The sequence below is a fragment of the Nannobrachium achirus genome (genome assembly GCF_963921795.1).
Source record: "Nannobrachium achirus genome assembly, chromosome: 15".
Lineage (NCBI taxonomy): Eukaryota > Metazoa > Chordata > Actinopteri > Myctophiformes > Myctophidae > Nannobrachium > Nannobrachium achirus.
Genome location: NC_137822.1, coordinates 52,603,956 through 52,628,823, shown reverse-complemented (window position 1 = coordinate 52,628,823; position 24,868 = coordinate 52,603,956). Strand labels below are relative to the sequence as shown.

Sequence of the window (24,868 nt, the reverse complement as noted above, 5' to 3'; positions counted from 1 at the left end):
ATGTATGTGAACGTGCTGCTCTGTATAGCTTTAAAGGAGCTATAGTCAACTTTTTCTTGAAAAACGGATGCTAAAATAAAAATAATGTTTCGAAAATATTTTATAAAAAAATAAGCTTCATATAATGTGTTTCTATTCAAAAATGACCACAAAAAGCGTAAAATAATGATAAAATAATCATTTTGGCCATTGTCAGGCTGACACTTTGTTTACATCCTAGTCTAACACTATCAAAGAATAGACTAGAATGTAAACAAAGTGTCAGCCTGACAAAAAGTTGACTATAGCTCCTTTAAACCAAATTAAGTAAGAATTTTACTCTTAATGAATAGAAAACGGGCTACTTACTTTTATTTTCAATATATTGACATAAAAACTGGACTTTTGACGTCAGTATTTTCTAGTCAAAATGTTGTTGTCGATTAAAGGGGGTACTTGCATTCAGCAATCGGGGAAAAAGGGGGTACTGAAGCCCAAAAAGTTTGAGAACCACTGGACTAGGGTATATGAACATTTCTAAAGTGACAATTTAAGGACTTAACTATCCATATTTTTTAGATTAGATTAGATTAGATGTTAAAATGACCAAAAGTTATTAAAAAAAAAAAAAAATCCACAACTTTCCAACATCCCATCGTGCATTGCGCAGAAGGTGTGAGTCAGCCGAGTGTGATCTACAAGCTCACAGCGGTTGCATCTGCAACGCGAACTTGTATGTCTGCTGTTCTCCGGAAGTGTCCCACAGATAATGCTACAGTAAATTCTCGCAAATCAAAAGTACCTTCTACCACTTTTTGTGGTCAAATGTTCAGATACTGGATTCTGATTGGCTTAATAAAAGAGTGGTAAATCAGTCAACAACCTTGAGTTGGATCATGGACCCCGCCCACTGTTGTGTTGCAGACAATTAATGATTGTAACTAAATAACCTTGCAAGTTACAACTGTGTTTTCTTTCATTTATAAGGTAGAAGTGGTAGAAAAGCAATTTACCATTCGAGGGTCGTGGCTTCGCCTCGTGCCACAACCATGAGACAGTGGTAAATCAGCCAACAACCCACTCCCTCTCATGGTAAATGGCTTACTTTTACCAATTATAGAGGGTTTAAGTGGTACCTGATATGCAGCACAGCAAATAAAAGGTGAATTGCGCCAGTGCATGACGGAGGACGATATCACGATAAATTAAATCTCCACGACGCGATTATCGCGAGTGTTTTTTTTATCGCGATAATAAACGATAAGATCGCGCATCGTCCCGTCCCTAACTCACCACTTCTTCTTCTCCTGCTCCTTCTTCATGAAGTTCTCCAGCTTCTTCATGCCCTTGACGTTCTGCAGCTTGAGCGAGTCCTCCGTCTCCCAGGTGTTGTGGATGTGCGACCAGTTCTTCCACTTGATCAGGTACTGCGTCTCGCCCGCCTCCTTGGCGGGGTTGAAGTTGGCGTTGGGGTCGCCCTCCGCCTCCACGGAGTACACCGTGGTGGTTCCCCCCGTCGCTGCGTGGGCAAAACACCGGCACAATTACATGTCAGTGGTTCCAAAAGTGTTTATTTGACAAGGACAATACAAAAAACGATATATTATAATTGCATAACGCAGTGTCGAGTTCATAACCGCGATAGTTTTTTTTAATTTAAATTACATTTTTGAGCAGTGCAAACCACTCATACGTACTTTGTGTGTATTAGTACAGATCTGTGATAGTACGGATGGATATCCGTGCTATGACAACTTTTTGGGGGAGATACCGCAATACCGTTGGTAAACAGTGACTTATTACCGCAACATCTAAAAATCCATACAGCCCTATCCACTACATTCATTTGAAAACTTGAGTTACTAGTTACTTTTAGTAATTGATTATTACAATAATATATATACAATTTAGGCCAAATACATATCAGTTTGAGAACCACCGCTTACCTCGATGTGCACGGATCGTGCACGCGAAGCGCAAGGGGGGGGGGAGATGCCCCACTATATGCCAATGCAGAGCTGAGCCAATTCGCTGGTAAGTAAACAACGGCCGATGTTGATGCGGTAAAAAGAATGAGGTTACGTTGGATCTCGCTGATGGTCTTATAAAATGAATGCTGTCTCAGATCATAATGCAATAATAGAAATTTCCGGCTAGTCCACCAACAGCCATTCTGGGCAGGCTGTGAAAGTGTTAAGCACAATCTGCTATTTTTTAATAGTTAAAGCGTAAAATAATGGTTTAAGTAATAATGCGTTCCGGGTATAAAACGCCAGCGTACAGACCTCCTTTCCTGCCGTGGCGGCTCTCCATCACGCGCTCCAGCGTCTCGAACTCGTCCTCCTCGGGTGGCGGGACGTCCTCGCCCACCATCTCCACCAGGTCGTCCGAGTCCGTCTTTGCGTCCTCGTCCTCCTTGTAGGAGACGTTCTGCGTGGCCTGGCGCCGCAGGCTCGCCAGTGCCGCCTTCTGGTAGCCGTCGGCGTCCGAGTCAGAGTCCGACGAGCGCCGCGCGCGCTGCTTCTTCCGGTGGGCGCCGGTGCCGCCGCCGGCCTTCTTCCCGTTGCGCGAGTTCACCCTGAGAGGAGGAGACACAGCCAGTGGTGTTAAAGCGGTGGTTCTCAACCTGTGGGGCGGGACCCTCAGGAGGGTCCCCAAATTATTTTGGGGACTCCCCAGATGATTAGCTTAATGTGCAACATTGTTTTCTCACTCAACAGTAAAAGCAGGGGTCTTCAACGTTTTCAGGCCAACCCCTTAGCTGAGAGAGGGATGAAGCAGGGACCCCCAGATTCCATATAGTTTCATTGTTTGACGGCACAATCATCAGTGTGTTTTGGATTCATGTCAATTTGCGTTATCGGATATGTAACCACTTCAGCCGTCGATACTTAATAAACTTGACCTTTCACTCCGTAATTAGTCTGGTCTTTTTCCCCTCTACACCAAACCTCTTTGCCGAAAACAGCCGATCTGCAAGCTTACAACGCCTTGTGAGCTTGCAAATCTGCTATTTTTGGCTAAAGTTCTCAGAATATGGCGGTGGGGTTCAAGTGGTTAATATAAAAAAGGAGAAAAAAGGTTTCTATCAAACAAAGATTTGAAGGGCCCCCTGTAGTAACTCTGAGGACCCCCTAGGGGTCCTGGACCCCCTGTTGAAGACCCCTGGTGTAAAGCAAACAAAGTACATTTACTCAAGTACTGTATCGTCTTAATCTTGATTACAGTATTTTCTGGACTATAAGGCGCACCTGACTATAAGGCGCACTGTCAATGAATGGTCTATTTTCAAACTGTTTTCATATATAAGGCGCACCTGACTATAAGGCGCACATAATAGACGCTACCGTTGCGTTATGCATCCAACAGATGGAGCTGTGCTAAAGGGAATGTCAATGTCAATGAATGATCCATATATAAGGCGCACTGGACTATAAGGCGCACTGTAGTTTTTTGAGAATATTAAAGGCTTTTAAGTGCGCCTTATAGTCCGGAAAATACGGTAACCCTGACCTTTGACTGTTTGAACATATCACTACGGATGTGGTTAACCATTTTCTCAATTTGCAAGAAAATCCTGAAGTTTCAAAGACAACATCCCAACGATAATAACAACCCATCGCCTTACTTGGTTGGAGGTTTTCTGCTTTTGACTTTTTGACTGGGTTCATAGTCGGACGCCGTCTCGGCGCTGTTCTCGCTGTTGTCGGAGCCCGAGCCGCTCTTGGAACCAGAGCCGGAATCTGAGGAGGCTGAATTTCTTCTCTTTTTGGAGCTGCTCGAGGAGTCAGAATCGTCACTACTCGACGAGTCCTGGAAAACATTTGCAGAGAATTTAAATTTTTATAGTATGGAATGGAGTAATGCAACCCTGAACTAGGCAGCCACAGTTGGCCTGTGGAGGTGAAACAACAGTCGGATACTCCCTTAGAATACTCTATATCAGTGGTTCTCAACCTGTGGTTCGGGACCCCCCTGGGGGTCCCCAAATTATTTTGGGGGGTCCCCAGAAAATTAACTTAATAATGTGCAACATTGTTTTCTCACTCAACAGTCAATCTGGCTAAACATTGTCAAATAAAATGGAAAAACAGCACCCTCTCTGTTTTGTTCCTCAGAGTCTGTTCTTGAGAGACTACTCAACAGTAAACAAAGTGTGTAGAAGGTAGCTGCACATTTCTAAAATGACAATTTAACACATTTGTTACTCTCTTTGAAGTTCCACGCTGCCAAGTCTCCATAGACTTCCATGTAATTCATAGTGCACGTATCATGCACGCTGTTCACAGCTTTCAAACAAAAGAATCTGCTAGGAAATCCGACCGTCAAGGCATTCATGAGATAGCAGCCATTATGTTTTCTTCAAATGTAAACAAACACGGCTGCCAAAAAAAATCATGATACTGTATATATCCTTTTTCGACTAAGCCTTCCTCGATCGATTAGTCCAGTGGTTCTCAAACTTTTCATATTTTAACTGGGGACCCCGGGGACCCCCCCCCCCCCCCCCCCCCCCACTCTGACAAGCACTAAGAGTTGGGGCATTACATTTTGTAACACGCTTCTATTGTGAAAATAGCCAATTTACATGTGAGCATGTAGATCGGCTATTTTTGAGGACCCACACCTGGTGGTCCCCGACCCACAGGTTGAGAACCACTGGATTAGTCGACTATTCGAGGTCGGGCTTACGACATAGCTAAAATCTAAAATGACAGTTTTAATGGGTTAGCGCCGAGCGACTTTCGGGGCGACTAACTAATGATGGCGTTTAGTGCCGAGCGACTCGGAGCGACTTTTATATAAAAGCATTGTTTAAGCTTTTAATTTGGGTTGATAGACGGAGCGGAACGGTTAGCTTACCTTCGACTAGCATACAGATGAAAACCGTGAAAAAAAAGGATACGATTATGACGTCACCTTTAAGCCATAGCTTCCTGTTTACGTAGGCCTCTGTTAGCCGCTAGGCTCAATGCAAACCATCCGACCCTCACGTAGCTTCACTAGGTCGGATTTTGATTCGGAAACTTTCTGTGTGGCATCTATATACGTTCCGATGCCCATACCAATGGTGGTTTGAGACGATCAAGCACGAATTGAGCAGTATTGAGCTCAAATGGCGGCCCGCGGCCTGTCCATTGAATGTCAATGGAGAGCATGTCATTGTACCATCCTGTTATGTCCTGAACCTCGTTTTTTATTCTGACTTAACATGGGACCATGGAAAGTCTATGGGCTATGGCTCACTCTAGTGGTCATCTTGTGGCATTCGCAGGCACGTGTACCTGGTTATGTAATGTGATTTTGGGGATTCAATATAGCTATTTCCTGGCGTTATAAGCGCAGATTCATATTGAAATCTGGCTCGCTCGGCGCTAAGTGAGTTAATGGTGCAACTGAACAAGGTCGAGCTCCTCCTCACGTCATCAGATCCGCTGTCTGAAGAGCTCTGCTGCTGCTGCTGCAGCTGCTGCTGCTTCCTGAGCATGGCCGACCTCTGCACCGCCAGAATGCTGGGGTTGGACTTCCAGAACTGCACAGGACACAAGGAAAAAGACAACACTTATCGTTTACTTCATTTCAAATCTAAAAGCTGACAACACATCACATCGTGACGTGACGTGAGATTGTAGATCAGCTATTTTCAAAACGCCATTGTATATAGCAGAGGTAGGCCAACCCCTTAGGCACGGGTGCCAACATTGACACAGGGGAGGGTGATCACTGGCACCCTGGCAGAAGTGTGAGAGAGGATTTATTTATTTATTATTATTATTATTTATTTTAAAATCAAATATTATTTTAAACACGGTCAATTAAATGAAGTCACCTGATTTGCAGCAAATTACATCCTGCACATAATTCTGACTGGGGAGGGAGTAAGGGAGATAGCTGATTGAGCCTAATGATCATTATAACAACGTCCTGACAATCAAAATATGTCAAAATGTCAGGTATACAGGGTTTGGAGTGGTTCGAGTCTTGAATTCATGGAGATTTGTTTTTGATGACCGGCGCAATCAATGACACCGGTCATCACATTATTGCTGCTTTAAATAATCCAATTATTGGCTTAGGAATGCGCCCAACACAAAAAAGGTCTCCTGAATTCAAGACTTAATGGGGTGTGTAATTGATAGAAAGAAATAAGTAATTATTAACTACTCCTTTGGACAAATTCATCTTCAGTGTTTGCCAATTCACCCTTTGTCAAGTCCCGCCCGTTGTCCCACTCTGGCCTCTTCACACCCATTGGTTGCTGTGTCTTGGTGGGACACTCGGTGGGACACTCCATCCACTACCATTTTAATTCAGTTGCTTCATATTGTTATTCTGTTTCTAATTTCAAACTTGGTTTCAGTTAAATGGGGCTGCTCACTGGCGGTATAGCAACTCCGCATGTTTTTATTTCTCCACAAAATTACGTTTTAGCAAATTCAACATAAAAGGCGTAACCAGGGTGGGATAAGGCAGATAGAGCGGTCCCACCCTAATTTACAGTACAGAATAAGACAGAATAAAGTCATAATAAAGCCTAATCATTTAACACGGATCTTCTCAGGGTGTGCAACCTCTTTCATACTATATGTCCAGTTTGCGACAGAGCCAAATATCAATTGCTAGATATCTAGAAACGCTCAGGAATAAATCGCAAACCAGATCTTCTCGCAATGCTTTTCACACACAACAAGCAAAACCTCGGCGAGCAGCCTGATCTTGCGTCAGATCGACGTTTTTGACGGTGAGCGCCAAAAATGGTCGGCTCAAAAAGTCATGCAGTGTGTTCGAGCCCTCGATTTCTGATTAGAACATAATGTAGGGATAATTAAGGTATAACTGTGTTTGTTTCTGTCTAATGAACATATTTCTAATTACAAACACATTATTTCTTATTATGGCTTTATATTAGGGTGGGACCGATAGAGCCTGCTGGTTGGTTTGGTAACCAGAAGGCTACCAAAGGGTGAATTATTTGGGGGCCCACAAGCAATGGCCTTGCGGCCCACAGGTTGGTAATCTCTGGTCATACTCCTGTGCTGCCGTCTCACCTCGGCACCATCGATGTTGGACTTGTTGGGCGGCTCCACCTTCTCCTTGGATTTCCCAGAGTCGGAATCTGATTGGCTGCCGGAGTCGGAACCACTGCCTGAGCCGCTGCTCCCTGATTGGCTGCTGCTGCTGGAGGAGCTGGAGTTGGAGCCGGAGCCCGACCCCGAGCCGGAGTTGGACTCATCATCGGAATTGCTGCAAACATAGAATTACGTGATTAGGGATAGGGATGGGACCATAAGCGTCATTATACTTTATCATGATAAAAAACACTCACGATAATCGTATGGTGGAGATTTAATTCATCGAGATATCGTCCTCTGTCATGCACTGGGATCAGTTCGCCTTTTATTTGCCTAGCTGCATATCCGGTACCACTCAAACCCTCTATAATTGGTAAACGGTACTTATAATATACAGTATGTACTTGAGACAGAGAGTCTTTTTTTCACTATCAAATGTCTTTGCCCAAAAATAGCTGATCTACAAGCTCACAACGCGGCGCATTGCAAATGTTCTGCCCCAGGATAATGGATGTTGGGGCTATTTTGATTATCCTGAAAATATCGTAAATCGCGATTTCTTTGGTCACAAAAACGGTGATATGACATTTTCATATCGTCCCCATCCCTAGGCACAAGACAGCCAGGGTGTTTTTTTTTAGCAGTTTTCTAAACATTTTCTGGTGTTGTTTTTATTGTATACCAACACAGGCCTCACACTTCAACACCAAAATGTTTGAAAATATGTTCAAGATTCTTTAAAAAGTCAATCCATCATCTAAGTCTTATTCCACAAATGGCCTATTGATCTGTAAGAACAACTTTTACAACTTTCATTGACCACATACTCTCTCAGAACAGTACCGGGACAGAGATGCGGGACGCCAGAACCCAAATCACTTGAACATGAGCCGAGTTAGACTTGAGGGAGTCTCAAAATGTTTGATCTGTTTAACTCTATCCGTAATGAAAGATTCGACTTGGTATCCTCAACTTTAAGCCCAATATACACTTTGCCATACGATGAAATAGCGAACATAGCCTACAAGCACACAACGCATGCCTGAGTGTAGATCGGCGGTTTCCAGTACTTTAATATTGTTTTAACCTGGAACCCATCTGTGTTGTTAGACTTGAACAACTTTAACCATATTTTATGCTTCAGCTATTTAAAAAAAAAAGCAGATATACAAGCTTGTAGATCTGCCATTTTTGAAAAATCACGACAATTTGAGCAAGTCTTTGAATATATCGACCCCATTCTGTATATCTATTTTAAACCCTTCTCCTGAATCAGTGGTTCTCAAACTTTTTCATGTCAAGGACCCCCAAAATTACATGTATTTGGCGGGGGAACACCATTTCAAAATATGTTGTTCCAGGGACCCCCAGAAAAATAGCAGATCGCAGCGCGGCACTGCTGCGAGCTTGTATATCAGCTATTTGTAATAGCTAAAGCATAAAATAACGGTTAAAGCAGTTCAAGTCTACCTGAGACTCGACTCTCTTTGAATTTGAAATCCTGAAATGTAAGAAAGGTTTTGGACGTGCGGTTTCCACCCGACACACGTTAGTTTACTGCTCACATTTTGCCTGTAATTACAGAGGCGTTCTCCAACAATCCCCGTGCATTAACAAAGTGACTTTAGTCTGCTTTTCAAAACAAATATATGTTCTTTCGCCATCTTCAACATTCAACTCTGTGCTAAAAATGTCAATAACGAAATGAATATGAAGTCAGTGTGGATACAGGTTTAAAGTTAAACAAATATAACGTCCTGCTACATTGATCCCCTGTACTCCTAATGTTTATCAAATGTGTATTAAAGATAATGTGATTCCTCAATGCAAATGTGATTTTCACGCCCATGCATTAATCTCTTGTTCCAACAAAAGAACAAGCTCATAGAACGTTTGTAAATGAACTACCATTTGTATAACTTTCTCCAGAGTGTTTCACATTCACCCATTCACACACACTCATTCACCCATTCACACACACTCATTCACCCACACACACACACACACACACACACACACACACACACACACACACACACACATTAACGCATTCACACACAGCGATGACAGAGGAAGTCATGCAAGGCCAACCTGCTCATCGGGAGCTCAGCATCTTGCTCAAGGACACTTCGACACACAGGGGTAGACATGTCTCCTTTCTGACATTTCTCCATTCTGACACTAACCCTATCTCTAACCCTAACCCTCTATGGAAGTGCTGCCACTCCGACAATAAGAAGTAACTCAGGCATTGACACTAAGGCTTGCCCACCTGCCCCCGGCAGGTAAATGAAACTTTGGGGCAGGTGAAGTTTGCATTCAGGTTGCCCGACTGGGCAATTTCTCATTTGAGAGGGGACACGACCGTCTATAAACAACACAAGATATCTGTCTAAACACCTGAACGTGGCCATAAAAAAAGATATAAAATGACAAAGTATGAAACCATAGCAATCATAACTACCTAGGTATTTGGATTTGGAGGTATTGAGGTATGATTACAAATTGTTATTGAGTTAAATTGAGTAGTAATTAAAATCTTACCTATCATTTTATAATGGATTATTTACTTTTTGGGCAAGTGTACATGACCTTTGGGCAAGTAGAACATGACCTGTACTTGCCCGACGGGCAAGTGCCTCTTAGACCTTAGTGTCAACCCCTGGTTTAACTGTCGGAGTGGAGACATGTCGGAATGGAGAGCAGTCACCGCTGCTACCCCCAATTGTATTGAACATGTTAACTTTCTACTATGCTGCCTCCAATCACCATTCAAACCATAGCCAGTGCACGGGCTGATTTAGAACAATAAGGGTGGGGATTGAAATGTAAAAACGTTAATGAATATACGGTTCCTTTTATTTCTAAAAGGAATCATATAAGCAGCAAGTAATATATAAGCAGCAAGTGATGGGCGGGTGGGTGTACTGATGAATTGATCAAATCTATCACCTGCTAATTGATGGTATCAGTTCCAATGCATCAACGCAAGTACCACCAAAATTGTATTATACGGTAAAACGATCACAAAAAATTAATCTATGAGTACGAGTGTACGACTATGATTTTATTATGATATATAGAGGGTATGCGCGTGACATCATCATACCCGGAAGTTATGCGGGAACACGTACTGAGTGGCAAAAAAATACTTTCTGTCCTTGACAGCCCATACATCCAAACGGAAAAGTCCTATCTGATTGTATTAAACAATGTTAAACTCACTTTGCCACTCATTTTGCCACTCAATTTGCCATGTACTTTATGCATGCGCATTCCCTATATATCTATCACGTGACTCTAAAATACATTTAGAAGACTCATGGAAAAATAATCCTGACTCCTGGTATCTTATTCGATGTACCGCAATTTTGCTAACTGAGCGGCATTACAACAATATCGGTGACCTGGTGATTTTTGTCATGCTGGAGAACTTGGGTTTAGGCTTAAAGTTGTACTATGTAACTTTTTTTATAAAACAAATCTTAAAATTCTCCTAACTATTAAATCACAAAAGTTTTAGAAGATCCGCGCCGTGAATTTCAGCCTGTAAAGCCTTCTCTGTATGTAAACTGAGATCCTTGCCGTGGACCGGATCTCGCGCCAAAATTGCGTCATCACACTACCGGCCAATCACAGCGAGGGTTATACAACTGCCGGCCAATCACAGCGCATCTTGAAGTGGGGTCGCTATGGCAGCCATATTTGTTGTCGCCCGTTTGTACCATCCCTTCTCTAGGTAATTTCGCCTACCAGGCAGGGTGAAGGAGTCCGTATCTCTGGAATTACTGAACGCACAGGAACAAGGGACCCCTTAAAAGATAGATCTCAGCGAGGTGGAGGCAGACGCGGGGGTCTGAAGGTACGAAAAACGTCCGAAAGACGCGGACGCGACCGCGGTTTGCTATAGGGCTAATGACCACTAGTTGGGCATCTTACACAGTATGGCTTTAATATTATAACATGAAGCATGAAGGACAGTCAAGTAAAAAACAAGAATACGGTCATGTCAACGTTTCCAAAGTATCAGGACAGGGCTTGACAATAACTTTTTGAGGCACTTGTCCGGGCACTAAAGACACTTGTCGGGATAAAAATGGGACCTTTGACAGTAATCTTAAATGCATGTGTAGGAGTTAGACAATGAAATAGAATAAATAACAAAAGGACTGCTAACGATCACCCTTGCTCCCTCCACTCCATAGTAGCGCCAGTCCATAGTCTGATTACAACACAAAGCTGCTAGGAGCGTCACAGAAAGAGTTAAACCAAGAGCCACTTGTCCAACTGGACAAGTACATTTTTCTTAATGTCTTAATGTCAAGCCCTGGTTTACATACAATAATAAAATCTCGACCTCTGAAACAAAGAACGCTGCATCCGTAGATGTGCTATTTTTCGGCCTATAAGTTCCCCTCAGAAAAGGAATGCTTTGGTGCTTGGCCTTATTTTCCCATATCGCACATTTGGTCAAAACGGGCCGTTTTCCATGGACCATAACTTACACACGGTTCATCGCGGTTGTATTTTGTCTTAATCTCCATGTGAAGGAAGAGCCTTTCGGCGGCCGTGAATCGGAACCCTTGCGCAACACAATGTGCACGCGCTGCGTGCACGGAGCTGCCAAAAATCAGGTAAATGCAATAGGAAAGTCCTTGGCAGCTGATCTACATTGCTTATGGCAAAATGATGGCATTCAAAGTATTAAACTATTAATAAAATAAAAAAGTTCCTAACCCACAAAGACCCTAACCGACAAAGACCCCCTAGGGGTCATGGATACCCTGTTGAAGACGCATGGTTTAAGAAGTGGTTACATAAGACATATATGTATATATCTTTTTACCTGGACTCCCCACTGCTGTTGCTGACGCTTTCATCCTCACTGCGGCCAGCCATGTTCAAGACCCCAAGAAAAGCCTCAGCACAATAGCTGGGTGTATCTTTAGGGTGTACAACGTGACCCCTGTAAAAGAGATAACACACACATGAAAATAGCAGTCAGTGCACGCTTGTAATGCGACGACCTGGTCACACATGCCCTGTAGTTGTACATACGATTCAACACAATGAATACTTGCAGATCAATTGCTCAGATGTTTGCAATTAACGATTTCATTGTGTTTCCGTCATGGAACATTGGAACATTATGAATAAAATCAAATAAAATCTGTTTAGCTTTTAGGCTTTGTAAACAAAGGGTGCACAGGGTAGATATGCTGGGTGAAGATAATGCATACCGTGCTTTTTTATTTATTTATTACCATTCAAAACTTCTTTGGGGAGATACCGCTATGCTGTAGGTCATACATGGGCAACTGGCGGCCCGGGGGCCACATGCGGCCCCCACCTTCACTTGATGTGGTTAATACTGGAAAACTGATATATTATTGATTTCAGCTGTTACAATTCCAAACATGACCTGCTTTAATTCCTTCAGTCTATATTAGTAGCTTAATGACTAGTATATTAGTATTCATATTTTTTTTATGTCCAATGTATTTGTATTCAAGTTCATAAAGTTAACATGAGTATATAATTAAACGTGTTTGAAATTAAATCAAAATGTTACATTTCAGGATTCCAATAAAAAAAATAACAAAGAATTATTCAGGATTCCTATTCAAACTGCGATGCATTTTGAGCTTGTAGATCGGCTATTTTTTTTGCTTCTTTTGAATGAGATACTAGAATGACAAAATAGGATGTAGCAATATGCTATGTGGCCCTCTGGAGTGAAGGTGGAAATATAGTAGCCCTCGCCATCATCAAAGTTGCCCACCCCTGCTGTAGGTAAAGAGTGATGTATTGCGCCCACACCCTAGGTGGGGTTGGCGATGGGGCCTCTCTGTGGTGAGTTTGCATGTTCTCCCTGTGTCTCCTTGGGCATAGGCCCTCACAAAAAACATGCAGTAGTCCTGGTTTCTATACTACCCCTAGCCAGCCGGGTGCTCCCCAATGTCCCCTGGCGCGGCAGGGGGAGAGCGGAAACCAGGACTACAGGTTAGGTAGTCACCGGGTGAGAAAAATGGGTTGCAAAAATCGTGGGATAAAAAACATTTAAAATAAAGAGTGATGTATTACCACGATAACTAAAAATCCATACTGCCCCAGTGGATATAGCTGATCTACAAGCTGTGAAGCGCTTTGAGCGTATAGATCTGCTATTCCCACTATTTTTGCAAATGTTTGAAAATATATTAACATTTTTCAACATGGGAATGATTATGATTAAAATACGCACAAAATAATTGATTAGGCAATTATGTCTTAATTATGACAAGCCTAACAATGAACGTAGTGTTGAGAAATCTTATCCAAGGTGCCGCTGTTCAATGTTTTCTGAGCATTTTGAAGAAAACACTGGTTGCGTACTTTCGCATTGCTGTATATTCATCATACATTCATCGACATAAATATAAGTCACTAAAGCAGTGATGTGATGTTACTGATACTGACAAGCATCACATTGAGTCTGTTTAATGGCCAGTTATTTTCGCATAAAAGGATACGGGTGCATTGCTCTGAGACAGATGAAAAAATGTAAGTGATATATAACAATGTGTGTGTAAAGAAATGTGGCTTATATATTCTTTTTTACAGGGTCAGTACAAGCTTGGTGCAGGTCAATATGAACCTCTTGAATGTATATACATATACTGTGAGACTATACATACATGCATGCGTGCTTGTACCTTTTTACTACTATTGTATTAATTTAATTGAATTATGTATGTGTCTGAGAGTAATGCGCCAAGTCTGGTGAAATCTCTTGCACATAAGAACACAATTTGTCAATAAACCAGATTTAGAACACACACACACATCAACATAGACCATCACTTGACTCCACTAAGTTATTTTGACAGCATTAGTTACTAATTACATTGTTAATTTAGGTTACTAATACAAAACCTACATTAAGTAACAACATAACAATGTATTATCCATAGTTTAGCCATTCAAATCAGCCCCACCTTGACCAGCTGCAAGACACTTGAAGAGATTAACTCATAAATGATTAATGCTTCACTAATTACAATCCAATTACATGCTTGTGAAATGGACCATTCTGCATAATGAGTACTTTTACATTTGGTACCCTGACGATACTTTGATGCCAACACCTTTGTACCTTTTAAAAGTAGTTTACTCAAAGTTTACTTGGTAAGAAAGAGAGCAACATGTTGTTTTATTGTTACTTTTACTCAAGTAAATACTATATTTAAGGAGTACGTTTCAGTATTTGACCTAAATAAACAAAGAGCGAGTATCCTACTTTTAAATGTGAGAAAGCAGATTTTCCACATTGTGTTACTTTTACTCAAGTAAATAAAGACAAGTACATCTTCCACCGCTGTGCATTGAACAAGTAATTGCGACCGTAGGTCGCACTTACTACAGAAAGCTGCTCGAGGTGTCCGTGCGTCCGTCAGTCAGTCACACCTCACACGTCACACTTTTGCCCTGCTCATATCTCGGCCACCGTTGGCCCGATCCATGCCAAAATTTCCACACAAACTCCTTGCCTGCCAAACTACAACCTCCAAGACCCCCAGGTCCCTGGGGGACCCCCAGGTGTAAAAAAAATACCAAATGTGCAAAAATTACCAAATGACCACCCCAACGGGGCTGCTCACGGGGAATTCCCGGGGACCACCCACTCCTGGTGCTCCAGAACGGATGCAAAAGTGGTGGCGCCCCCAGTGGAGGACCCCCTGCCACTGCAGCTCACATAAAATGCCGTAACTCGGGCTAGGAGCGTCCGGGAGAGCCGGGGCCGGTACCTAATCGTCCGCCAAGGCAACGCGGACACCCCACCCCTCATTTCTCACATGGCCCTCTTCTAGCGCCACCTACAGGCCGATTTTTAAAACACATTTTTGGCCACTGCTCCTACAGTTTTGGCCCTCAAATCACGGAAATCACTACACAGTATGTCTACACTCATGTCATCAACATGGATCCGGAAGTTTTTGGAAAAACAATTATTTGCCCTATTTGTGGAGATAAGTGACCTACGGTCGCTTATCTCCCGATTAGGGAGTCTTACTGGTTTACTTGTACAGAGCACCTTTACTTTCACTTAACCAAATGGGAGTAGCACATTTTATTTTATTGTATTGTTTTTGTTGTTTTGCAACTAATGTTTTGCGGTATCATTGTTTTTGATGTTTCTGCCTGACTGTTTTTAATGACTTGTTGTGAATTGTTGTGAAGTGCACAGAGACCCCTTGGGGTGATGATTGCACTATAAATAAAACTAAACTGAAACTGAACTGAGTAGGCTACTTCTCCCATCACTTTACATTGGTGTAAAAAGTACTCACATATTAGCCTAAACATAATTAAAAGTATCAATACGGCAATGTAGAAATACTCTGTTACAAGTAAAAGTAATTCAAAATGTACTTGAGTAAAAGTATGTAAGTGCTGGCATCAAAATGTACTTTAAGTACCAAAGTACAAAATATTAGAAAAGTAGCTGATCTACAAGCTCGTAATGCGACGCATTATGAGCTTGTAGATAAGCCTAATTTCAAATAAAGTGGTTTATGTATTTTTTTATAATATTATAATGTATATCTGCAAAGTAACTAAAGCTTTCAAATAAATGCAGTGGAGAAAAAGCACAATATTTGGATCCGAGATGTAGTGGAGTAGAAGTCAAAGTATTGGACATCGGAAATACTCAAGTAAAGTACAAATACCCTGTTACTTTACTACTGTGTGTTATATAGCCTATCTCGGCATGGCATGGTGTGTATGTGTACTGTCCACGCATAACTCATGTATGTGTGTATTATTATGACCGCAGAGGCCCCGCAGGCCTGCGTGTCACCCCACGCGCTCTCTCGGTAGACAATGCCCCGCATCCACGCAGCCCAGCGCGGCCACGGCAAGCGCTGCGTGGACCCCCTTCCATCCATCCATCCATCCCGTTCCCCGCAGCAGCAGCAGCACCGCAACGACAACAACAACAATAAAACCCCACACGCACACACATTACTCTTTAACGGCCCCGCACAAGCACCGACCCGCAAACCCCGCCGAGCGCACGCACGACCCTCCCCGCGCCGCCCTCGCGCACGCCGATCCGTTTGTTTACATCGACGGGATGGCCCGTGTTTTGTTTATTTTTTTTAGCGGCTAACCCATATAGCATGTTAGCATCGGGCTAACGCTAGCGCGCTAGCCGAAGCTAATGAGGAGGCTATATTGGCGGGGTAGCATCTCCGTTAGCATCTCGTGTGTTTTGAGTTAGCCAGGTAGCATTAGCATCACGGGAGGGGAGGGGGGTCGTGTTTTGAGTGTGGATCAGATCAGAATCGATCGGAACCGGGGAGAGGGCGGGTGGATCGATCCAGCAGGACCGATCAGAGACATCTCTAACCGGGTTGAACAAGATGGAACAACCCCGGTGGATTCGTGTGTGTGGGGTGGCGGGGGAAGCCACTCAGTAGCGATCAGTAAACGGAGCTCCATGGAGACCCAGAGGGCTCCAGATCTCCTCCGATCTGGAACCCAGAGGTCCATTTATAACCGGCCGATCGTCGATATTCGGCACCGATCCGGTCATTCTGTTATTGCTCATACTTGTGTGTCGCGTCTAACCATCGTTGTTTACCTGTGTCGTTTGTTTTGTTCCACTTCCTCCGAGTGGATCAGTGATTATTCCTTTGATCTCTTCTTCTTCTTCTCACTTTAGCGGCTAAACAGGCTAAGTGAGCTAGCTTTGACCCGGGACTCCTCCGGGCGCACAGTGCACACACACTCACACACACACACACACACACCGACCCGAGAAGCAATGCAGAGCAGCGGGATCCCCCGCTCCTCTCCCCCTCGGCGTTTTGTTGGGCTCTTCCCTCCGATCACCGATGATAAGCGACGATCGGCCCGTGTATTCCGTGTTGTTTGTCGTTTCCCGTAAAGCGGTAATAAACAGAGAGCAGACAGAAGCTAGCTGCTACCACCGGCCTCCGCCATGACGCCGTCCGCCGTCGTACGGGTTCACTTCAACGACGTGACGTCACGCCTGCGATACGTGCGGCGGGCGGGGCCAGACCCCCACCGGCGAGTGACGTCACCCCGGCCGACGCACCGAGGTGACCTGCAGATACCTTTCTGAGCGACACCCTGTAGAGGGCCCTATAAATAAACATAAGAACCATATTTATTTTTTCTGGAAAAATGTACGTAAATACATAGACTACATTTAAACGTAGTCATTCATCATTTTAGTCAGGTCCCTTATGCTTCTTTTGTTGGATATTTGTGAGGATTTGCAAAACTATACATTTTTGGAAAGGTTATTGTCTAATAGTCGGGGGCCTTAGGGAGATATAATAGTAATTATATGCTAATAATCAGTCTAAAAGTGCCAAATTTTGCACAGATGTAGCTCAGGGTAAGCTCTAATTATTTAGCTAGGGTGCGGAGTCACCGACCTTCGCGGTCGCCACAGCGGCCAAATCAAGTTGGGCTCCCATTGACATTCTATCCACCTGTTTCCGCAAGACTTTACTGTAGACAATAATCATAGACATTCTCTATGCAGCATCATCTTCATCATCATCATCCCTTTTATGCATCACAGCTTGGGAATCGTCATTGTTCTGGAACTGGCCTCCATGGCTGACCTGCCCATATCCCTGATGTCATGGATCTCCATATATGGATTGGTTGTAAATCTCCCGTTCTCCCATATATGACCAAGACAGATGGTTGCTTTTCTCCCTTATAGGCATCTTACTAGTATATTCTTTTTAACAAAAACAGAATGCTACAGCAGCAAGCATTTCAGTTCAGAAAAATATAGGTAAATAGCTAAATCCGACAGCTTCAGTTCTTGTACTTTGACTAACAAGGATGAGGCTTGTGAGGCTGCACTCTCTTGTGTCACACTGAATTCATTTCCTTGTTTGCCTTTTATTCTATCACAGTTTTGTCTCCCCCTTGTGACAAAAAGCCGACAACAACAGTCATGACAGACAGGCGTAGACATATTATTTTATTGTGGGCTCGCCTGGAAGGCGAGCACAGCAGCACACGTATGTTATCTTCATTATTTATTTATTTATATACTATACTATACTATACTATACTAGTCAGTATCTCCTCAAAACTTTGGTGCGATTCATCTCCTACACGCTTACACCTTGTGACCTTTCAACACCATTCAAATGGTTATGTGTTCAGCTTACTGAGGACACGTGTGCTTGTATTTTTCGTTTTGAAATGTTTTGTACCCTATACATTTTTCACCCTATACTTTAACATTACAAATATTACAGCACTGCTCTCACTAAAACATCCCTACCAACTATGGAGGAGCTAGATGCAGAACCAACCCTAGAGGATCTCAGCAAGGCCATAGACAGCTTGGCCGCAGGGAAGGCTCCAGGCAGCGACGCCATCCCGCCGGACCTGATAAAACGCTGTAAGACCACCCTACTGCCTCCACTGTATGAGGTCCTGTGTCAGTGCTGGAAAGAAGGAGGTGTACCACAGGATATGAGAGATGCAAAGATCATCACCCTGTATAAGAACAAGGGTGAGCGAAGTGACTGTAACAATTACAGAGGCATCTCCCTCCTCAGTATCGTGGGAAAAGTCTACGCCAGAGTTATCTTGTCTCGCCTACAGAAGCTTGCCGAACGTGTCTATCCAGAGTCACAGTGCGGCTTCCGAGCTGGTAGGTCAACAGCAGACATGATCTTCTCCCTTCGCCAACTTCAGGAGAAGTGCAGAGAACAACAGATGCCTCTGTTTCTTGCTTTTATTGACCTAACAAAGGCTTTCGATCTGGTCAGTAGGGAAGGGCTTTTTCAGATTCTTCCAAAGATAGGATGCCCACCAAAACTGCTCAGCCTGATCCAATCCTTCCACAACAACATGAAGGGGACAGTGCAGTTCAACGGAAGCTCCTCCGAGCCCTTTGGCATACACAGCGGAGTCAAACAAGGCTGTGTCCTGGCTCCCACACTCTTTGGCATCCTTTTCGCTCTGCTCCTGAAGCATGCCTTTGGTGATGCAACAGAAGGTGTCTACATCCACACCAGATCAGATGGCAGCCTTTTCAATCTCACCCGACTCAGAGCAAAGACTAAAGTTCGCACAGCTCTAATAAGAGACATGCTCTTCGCAGATGATGCAGCTGTTGTGTCCCACACTCAGCAAGGACTTCAGAAACTGATGGACCACTTTTCCCAGGCCTGCAAAGACTTTGGACTGACCATCAGCCTGAAAAAGACAAATGTCCTCGGTCAAAACACTGAGGCCCCACCAGTCATCACCATCGACAACTACCAGCTGGAGGCCGTTCATCAGTTCACCTACCTTGGGTCAACTATCAGTGATGACCTCACCTTGGACATTGAAATCAACAAGAGGATTGGGATAGCAGCAACAACACTCTCCCGCCTCACCAAGCGAGTGTGGGAAAACTCCAAGCTGACAGTTAATACCAAGATGGCAGTGTACAACGCCTGCGTAGTCAGCACGCTACTGTATGGCAGCGAGACGTGGACGACCTATGCCAGGCAAGAGAGAAGACTCAACTCATTCCATCTGAGAAGCCTCCGCCGCATCCTGGGCATATCCTGGCAAGACAAAGTGTGCAACACTGATGTTCTGACACGTGCTGGCCTCCCCAGCATGTACACACAGCTCAGACAGCGCAGGCTGCGCTGGCTGGGACATGTCCATCGCATGGAGGATGGTCGCATCCCCAAAGACCTCCTCTATGGAGAACTGGCACGAGGGAAGAGAACAACAGGTCGTCCCCACCCCACCTGCGCTACAGAGATGTCTGCAAGAGAGACATGAAGGCCCTTGACATCAACATCACGTCCTGGGAAGCTCTTGCATCTGACCGCACAAGGTGGAGAAACACCATACACCAACACCTCGTGACAGGGGAAAAGAAACTGTCAGACGCAGCGGAAGAAAAGAGGACCGGAAGAAAACAGCATGACAACACAGACAGACCAACAACTACATACATATGCGATCTCTGTGACCGAGACTGCCACTCCCGCATAGGGCTGTTCAGTCATAAGAGAGCCTGTTCCAGACCAGACCCGTAGGATGTGCAAACCATGGTCAACCCTGACCGACGGAGGCCTATGACTGACTGACCTATCAATTGATGACACCTTGATGGACAATTTCTCTATTCACTATATATGTCTCCAATGAGGTCTTAAGTCTTTTTCACTATTCAGAATGCAAATTTTCCATAGGCGGAGGTCTTTTTCAATACTCTTTTCATTGGTAAGTGATCACAGCAGGACAATTTGGTAAGAGAATGTGATGTTTTACACTGCATTTGTGAATTTTCAGCCGTTAGCTTACATTTGGTGGGTCAAGAGTAGCCAGAATCATTGTAGTTTTGTGTCGACAACTGTTCCAATTTGGGTATGTATTTTTCCCCTGGACCCCCCTGGGGTTCAAATATATAAACTTGGATAACCGGGTCCCCCAGGGCTCTAGAATAGGACAAATAGAATTTCCTATTACATCAAATATCTAAGACGAAAATAGCTGATGTACAAGCTAACAACACACCACACGTTGTGAGCTTGTTGATCTGTTATTTTCCGATGAATGTTCACCCCCAGAATAGGGATGCTAGGGTTCATGTGGTTGAAATGAAATTAAAATGTTCATGTAAAGCTGAGGATTAAATGAGTCTAATCTGTGAGATTGATATGTGAGATGATCAGAGGAGCAGAGTCATTCCAACATGGACTAAAGAATGGATAGAGTTTCTCAGTGAAGGTGCATCCAGTGAAAGAGTAGAGATGAACATTGGTCTCCACATCATAAAAGGATACAAGACCCTCCTCATAATCCACGAACACTCCAACTTTCTGGAGCTTCTTTCTTACAGGGACCGAGACATTGGGGTCAGAAAGAGCAAGGTACTCAAATCCATTCCTCAACCTTAGAGTCCAGTAACCTTTCGGTGTGATGCCTTCCTTTCTGTTGACAGACTCTCTGGCCACTCCTAAAAACCAATCAGTCTTATCTTTAACCTGAACCTCATAGTAAAACCTTCCTGAGGAGAAACTTTGTTTTCCTAAGACTGAAAAACAACCAGTGAATCTCACTGTGTTGTCTGGGAAGTATTTAGCTATATTTCCATAACACATTTGTTTTCCATCCTCAGACAGGATGAGATTATGATGTGCCGTATCAGGGTCCAGAGTTATATTCGCTGCATATTGCTGGATCCTCCTCAGCTCATCACACAGCTTCTTCATCTCTTGACTGAGTGTCTTCTCCAGTTGAGCCACTGCTGTCCTCACCGTCTCCCCACATGAAGACTGAAGGACTTTGACCTTTGTCCAGTCCTTGGTGGGTGGAGGGGTGTTGATAGAAGTGAAGTTCTGGAGGAGGTGGAGGTGATCTTCAGTGTTTGAGAGCTGCTTCAGCTCAGAGCTTCTCTTTTTTAACTTAATGATTTCCTGTTGCATCTTTTTAATGAAGACTCCAGCCTGTTTCTCTGTTGTTTTCACCTTATTTTCAATCACACCAATGAACTCAGCCTGGCTTCTCTCAATATAACTGATCATAGCAGTGAAGACCGGCACACTGCCTGCTATCTCTCTATCTGCATGTTTCTTGCTGAGCTCTACTGAGTGTTTGACCTCATGAATCTTCACTTGTCTCTCCTGGATCATTTGCTGAACTTCAGCCTCTGTCTTTCCCAGCTCAGCCTTCTTTGCTTCACATTCTTCTTTCAAAGAAACAATCTGATGTGACTTGTGGTCTAACACGGTGCAGAACTGACAAACACACATGTGGTCAGTCTTACAGAACAGCTCCAGAGGTTTGTCATGTTTCTTACACATGTAGTCTTCCAGGTTCTTTACAGGGTCGATTAGTTTGTGTCGTTTTAACGCTGTGAGTCTCTGATGAGGCTCCAGGTGAGTCTCACAGTAGGAGATCAGACACACCAGGCAGGTCTTCAGGGATTTGAGCTTGTTCTCGGTACAGACGTCACAGGAGACTTCATGTGGTTTAGCAGGTTCTTGGTTTGGGCTGGAAGCTTGTTTCTGCTGCTTTGACTTCCTGAACTGATCAGCCATCTCTGAGAGAGCTTTATTAACTGAGAATTCTGGTCTCCTGTAGAAGGTTTTGTTACATATTGGGCATTTACACACATCAGTAAAGTCCCAGTGGTGTGTGATACAGGTGTTGCAGTAGTTGTGTCCACATGGAGTGGTGATTGGATCAGTGAACACATCCAGACAGATAGAACACAGGAACTCCTCTTCAGCATGGAGAATGCTGGCGGATGCCATTTCTGCACACTGAGAACAAAGTTTTAAGTATAAAATGTTGTGTGTGTGTGTGTGTGTGTGTGTGTGTGTGTGTGTGTGTGTGTGTGTGTGTGTGTGTGTGTGTGTGTGTGTATTCTATCTGAATTCACAAGGCATCAAGTTAAGCTTAAATTAAATTATCAATACTGTACTTATTATTCTTGGTGTAGATGGCTCTTAATTCATTGAAATTACTCGTTTATATGAATAGACAAATGGTGATCATTTGTACTGTAAATCATATCCATATCGTAGGCCTACTCACCTGTCTATGTCTCTAAAGACTTCTTATGATAGAATCCTGTTGTGAGGTTTTTCTACACAGTATGATCTCAGCTGTCACGCTGCTGTAGGTGTGTTTTACTGTAGATACAGTATTAGTCAGCTTGCTTCACTCCTTGTAAAAGTTAATGTTTCACTGGAGTCATTTTATGCTGTGAGCAGGTTCAAAGGTGCAGAAACAAAATATACATTCATGGCATTATTATTTATATTCTATTTGTATTTTATTATTGTCCACTGGCATTCAGGGACGTGCTGGCAATTGGGAAAAGCGGGACAACTCCCGAACGGCCGGTTCATTCCTGGCCGGTCCAGGCCGGCCATTAGGAAAAAATAAAAAATAAAATGTCAGCCTTCGTTCCATTTTGGGGGCTGGGCGGCCAACAAAGTAAATCGTCACTGTGTCGGGCAGAAACCTTGTATCTCCAAGTTTCAAATTTGTAAATTATTTTGCAAAGCAAAGCCCTGCTTCATCATACAAGGCCGTTGCCTTGGTCGTTGATCTACAAGTTGATCTGCCTTGGCCGTTGATCTACAAGCACACAACGCCTCGCGGTGCGAGGCGTTGTGTGCTTGTAGATAATTTTTTAAATGATAAATACAAAACAAACGGTTTTGGACATACAAGGTTTCCATCCGACAACGACGAAATTTAACTCTTGTAATTGGCCCACTGGCTTGTCACTTGTCATGATCTGAAATGGCAAATCTTTGAGTAGCAGCAGCGCTATAGAGAGATCGCTCTCTCTCTCTCTATAGCGCGCAATGAGGGCCTCTCAAACTCTTTTTCCCGGGCTGAATCGGGCCCAGCACGTCCCTGCTGGCATTTGATATCATATTTGATCCCTGGAAACCCCAATCTACACTGTAAAATCCTCAGTGTTGTTATAACTCTGAGAGTGGTCCCCGGACCCGCCTTTGAGAAACCAGTGGCATAATGTGACCTAAAAATCGATGGAGGTTAATGACTATTGGCATGACTGTAGTTACACCATACTGACACACGGTAGCAGTATGTGACCTGTAGAGCTAGGATCTGGTCCATCTTCTCCTCACTTATTGATTGACTTGTAATGTTGCTTGATCTGTTAATAACATGGCTCTCAGCTGTAGGTCAGTTTACCTGATACTTTAGAGCTCTTCACTGGACTTATTAAATGAACCTGTGGTCGCCTGGTAGGACCTATGAATGTTCTCAAAAGGAATACTGGTGTGGTCACTTCACCAGAAATCCAATTTGCTAGGACACCTGCCAATGAGCAGGGTTGCCAACATTGGACCGTCAGAATCCGGGAGATTTATTTTTTAGGGGGTGCGCGGAACTCCCCGGCTCTGGTGGTCCACCCACCCCCCAAAACCTCTTAACAGATATATATTTTCCTGTGTTCTGTTGAGCATGGGTACAATTTCAGCCTTAAAATGCCAAATGTAGGTGTACAGATTTGATGACTGAAGCAAAGTAAGACATCTTTAATAATGACTTCTCATCTTTAAGTCATTACTTAAGTGAATATCTGTATGATCTTGCACGCATTGCCCCCACCCCTAAAGCGGGGGTCTGCAGGGGTCCTCCCCCAGAAACATTTGAACATAGTACATTTAATTTCATGTGTTCTGGTGAATTTTGTGCATGTTTGATACTTTTATCAGGCTTGCTTTACATGGCATGCATACAATTTCAGCCTTAAAATGCCTATAGGTGTACAGATGTAATTTCCTGTGTTCTGGTGAATTTTGGGAGTTTGATACCAAATCTAGGAGAAATCCAGGAGAAATGCCAATCATCCTAGCAAATCCAGGAGAATTGGCGAGCCTGCCAATGAGCATGGACAATTTGGCGAGTTGGATTTTTGGCGAAGTGACCTGATACTCTCAAAAGTATACTAGGGCCTCTATTGTTCCTACTATAGGCTACAGTATGTAAACAGCATCTGCTTTTGATTGCAACCTGTTCCAGTTGGCAGATGACTCGGCTCTCCTCATCTTGGACAGGGACATATTGCAGGTTGAAAAGGCCCTTGGCTCTGAACTAGATAAGATCTGCACCTGGCAACAAACTTTCAATACACGTGGGTAAAACCAAATAAATCTTCTTTGGATCAAATCATAATAGCAAGGTTGATAACTTCACAGTCAAAGTGGGTGCCGATGTAATAACATGAAAAAACTAAATTACCTACTTTGAATTACCTACTTTGGTTG

General features: G+C 43.5%; 2 protein-coding genes across 2 annotated transcripts in view; both read right to left on the bottom strand.

The window, feature by feature from the left end:
* The window catches only part of chd1 (chromodomain helicase DNA binding protein 1), a 66,720-nt gene extending 49,895 nt beyond the window's left edge, over positions 1–16,825 (bottom strand). Inside the window, exons 1-7 of the mRNA XM_080743714.1 lie at positions 16,681–16,825; positions 11,899–12,018; positions 7,029–7,224; positions 5,402–5,512; positions 3,608–3,792; positions 2,265–2,557; positions 1,273–1,498 (exon numbers count right to left, since the gene is read on the bottom strand). Coding sequence (XP_080599840.1) covers positions 1,273–1,498; positions 2,265–2,557; positions 3,608–3,792; positions 5,402–5,512; positions 7,029–7,224; positions 11,899–11,951 — 1,064 coding nt within the window. The 5' untranslated portion in view covers positions 11,952–12,018; positions 16,681–16,825. The remainder of the gene's footprint in view (positions 1–1,272; positions 1,499–2,264; positions 2,558–3,607; positions 3,793–5,401; positions 5,513–7,028; positions 7,225–11,898; positions 12,019–16,680) is intronic.
* Positions 16,826–20,749: 3,924 nt separating this feature from the next.
* Positions 20,750–22,366, bottom strand: LOC308299937 (E3 ubiquitin-protein ligase TRIM39-like; the record flags this gene model as incomplete). The annotated part of the gene is made up of 1 exon (XM_080743713.1): positions 20,750–22,366. One exon carries the CDS (start codon positions 22,364–22,366, stop codon positions 20,750–20,752), a length of 1,617 nt encoding a protein of 538 aa, XP_080599839.1.
* Positions 22,367–24,868: the final 2,502 nt, after the last annotated feature.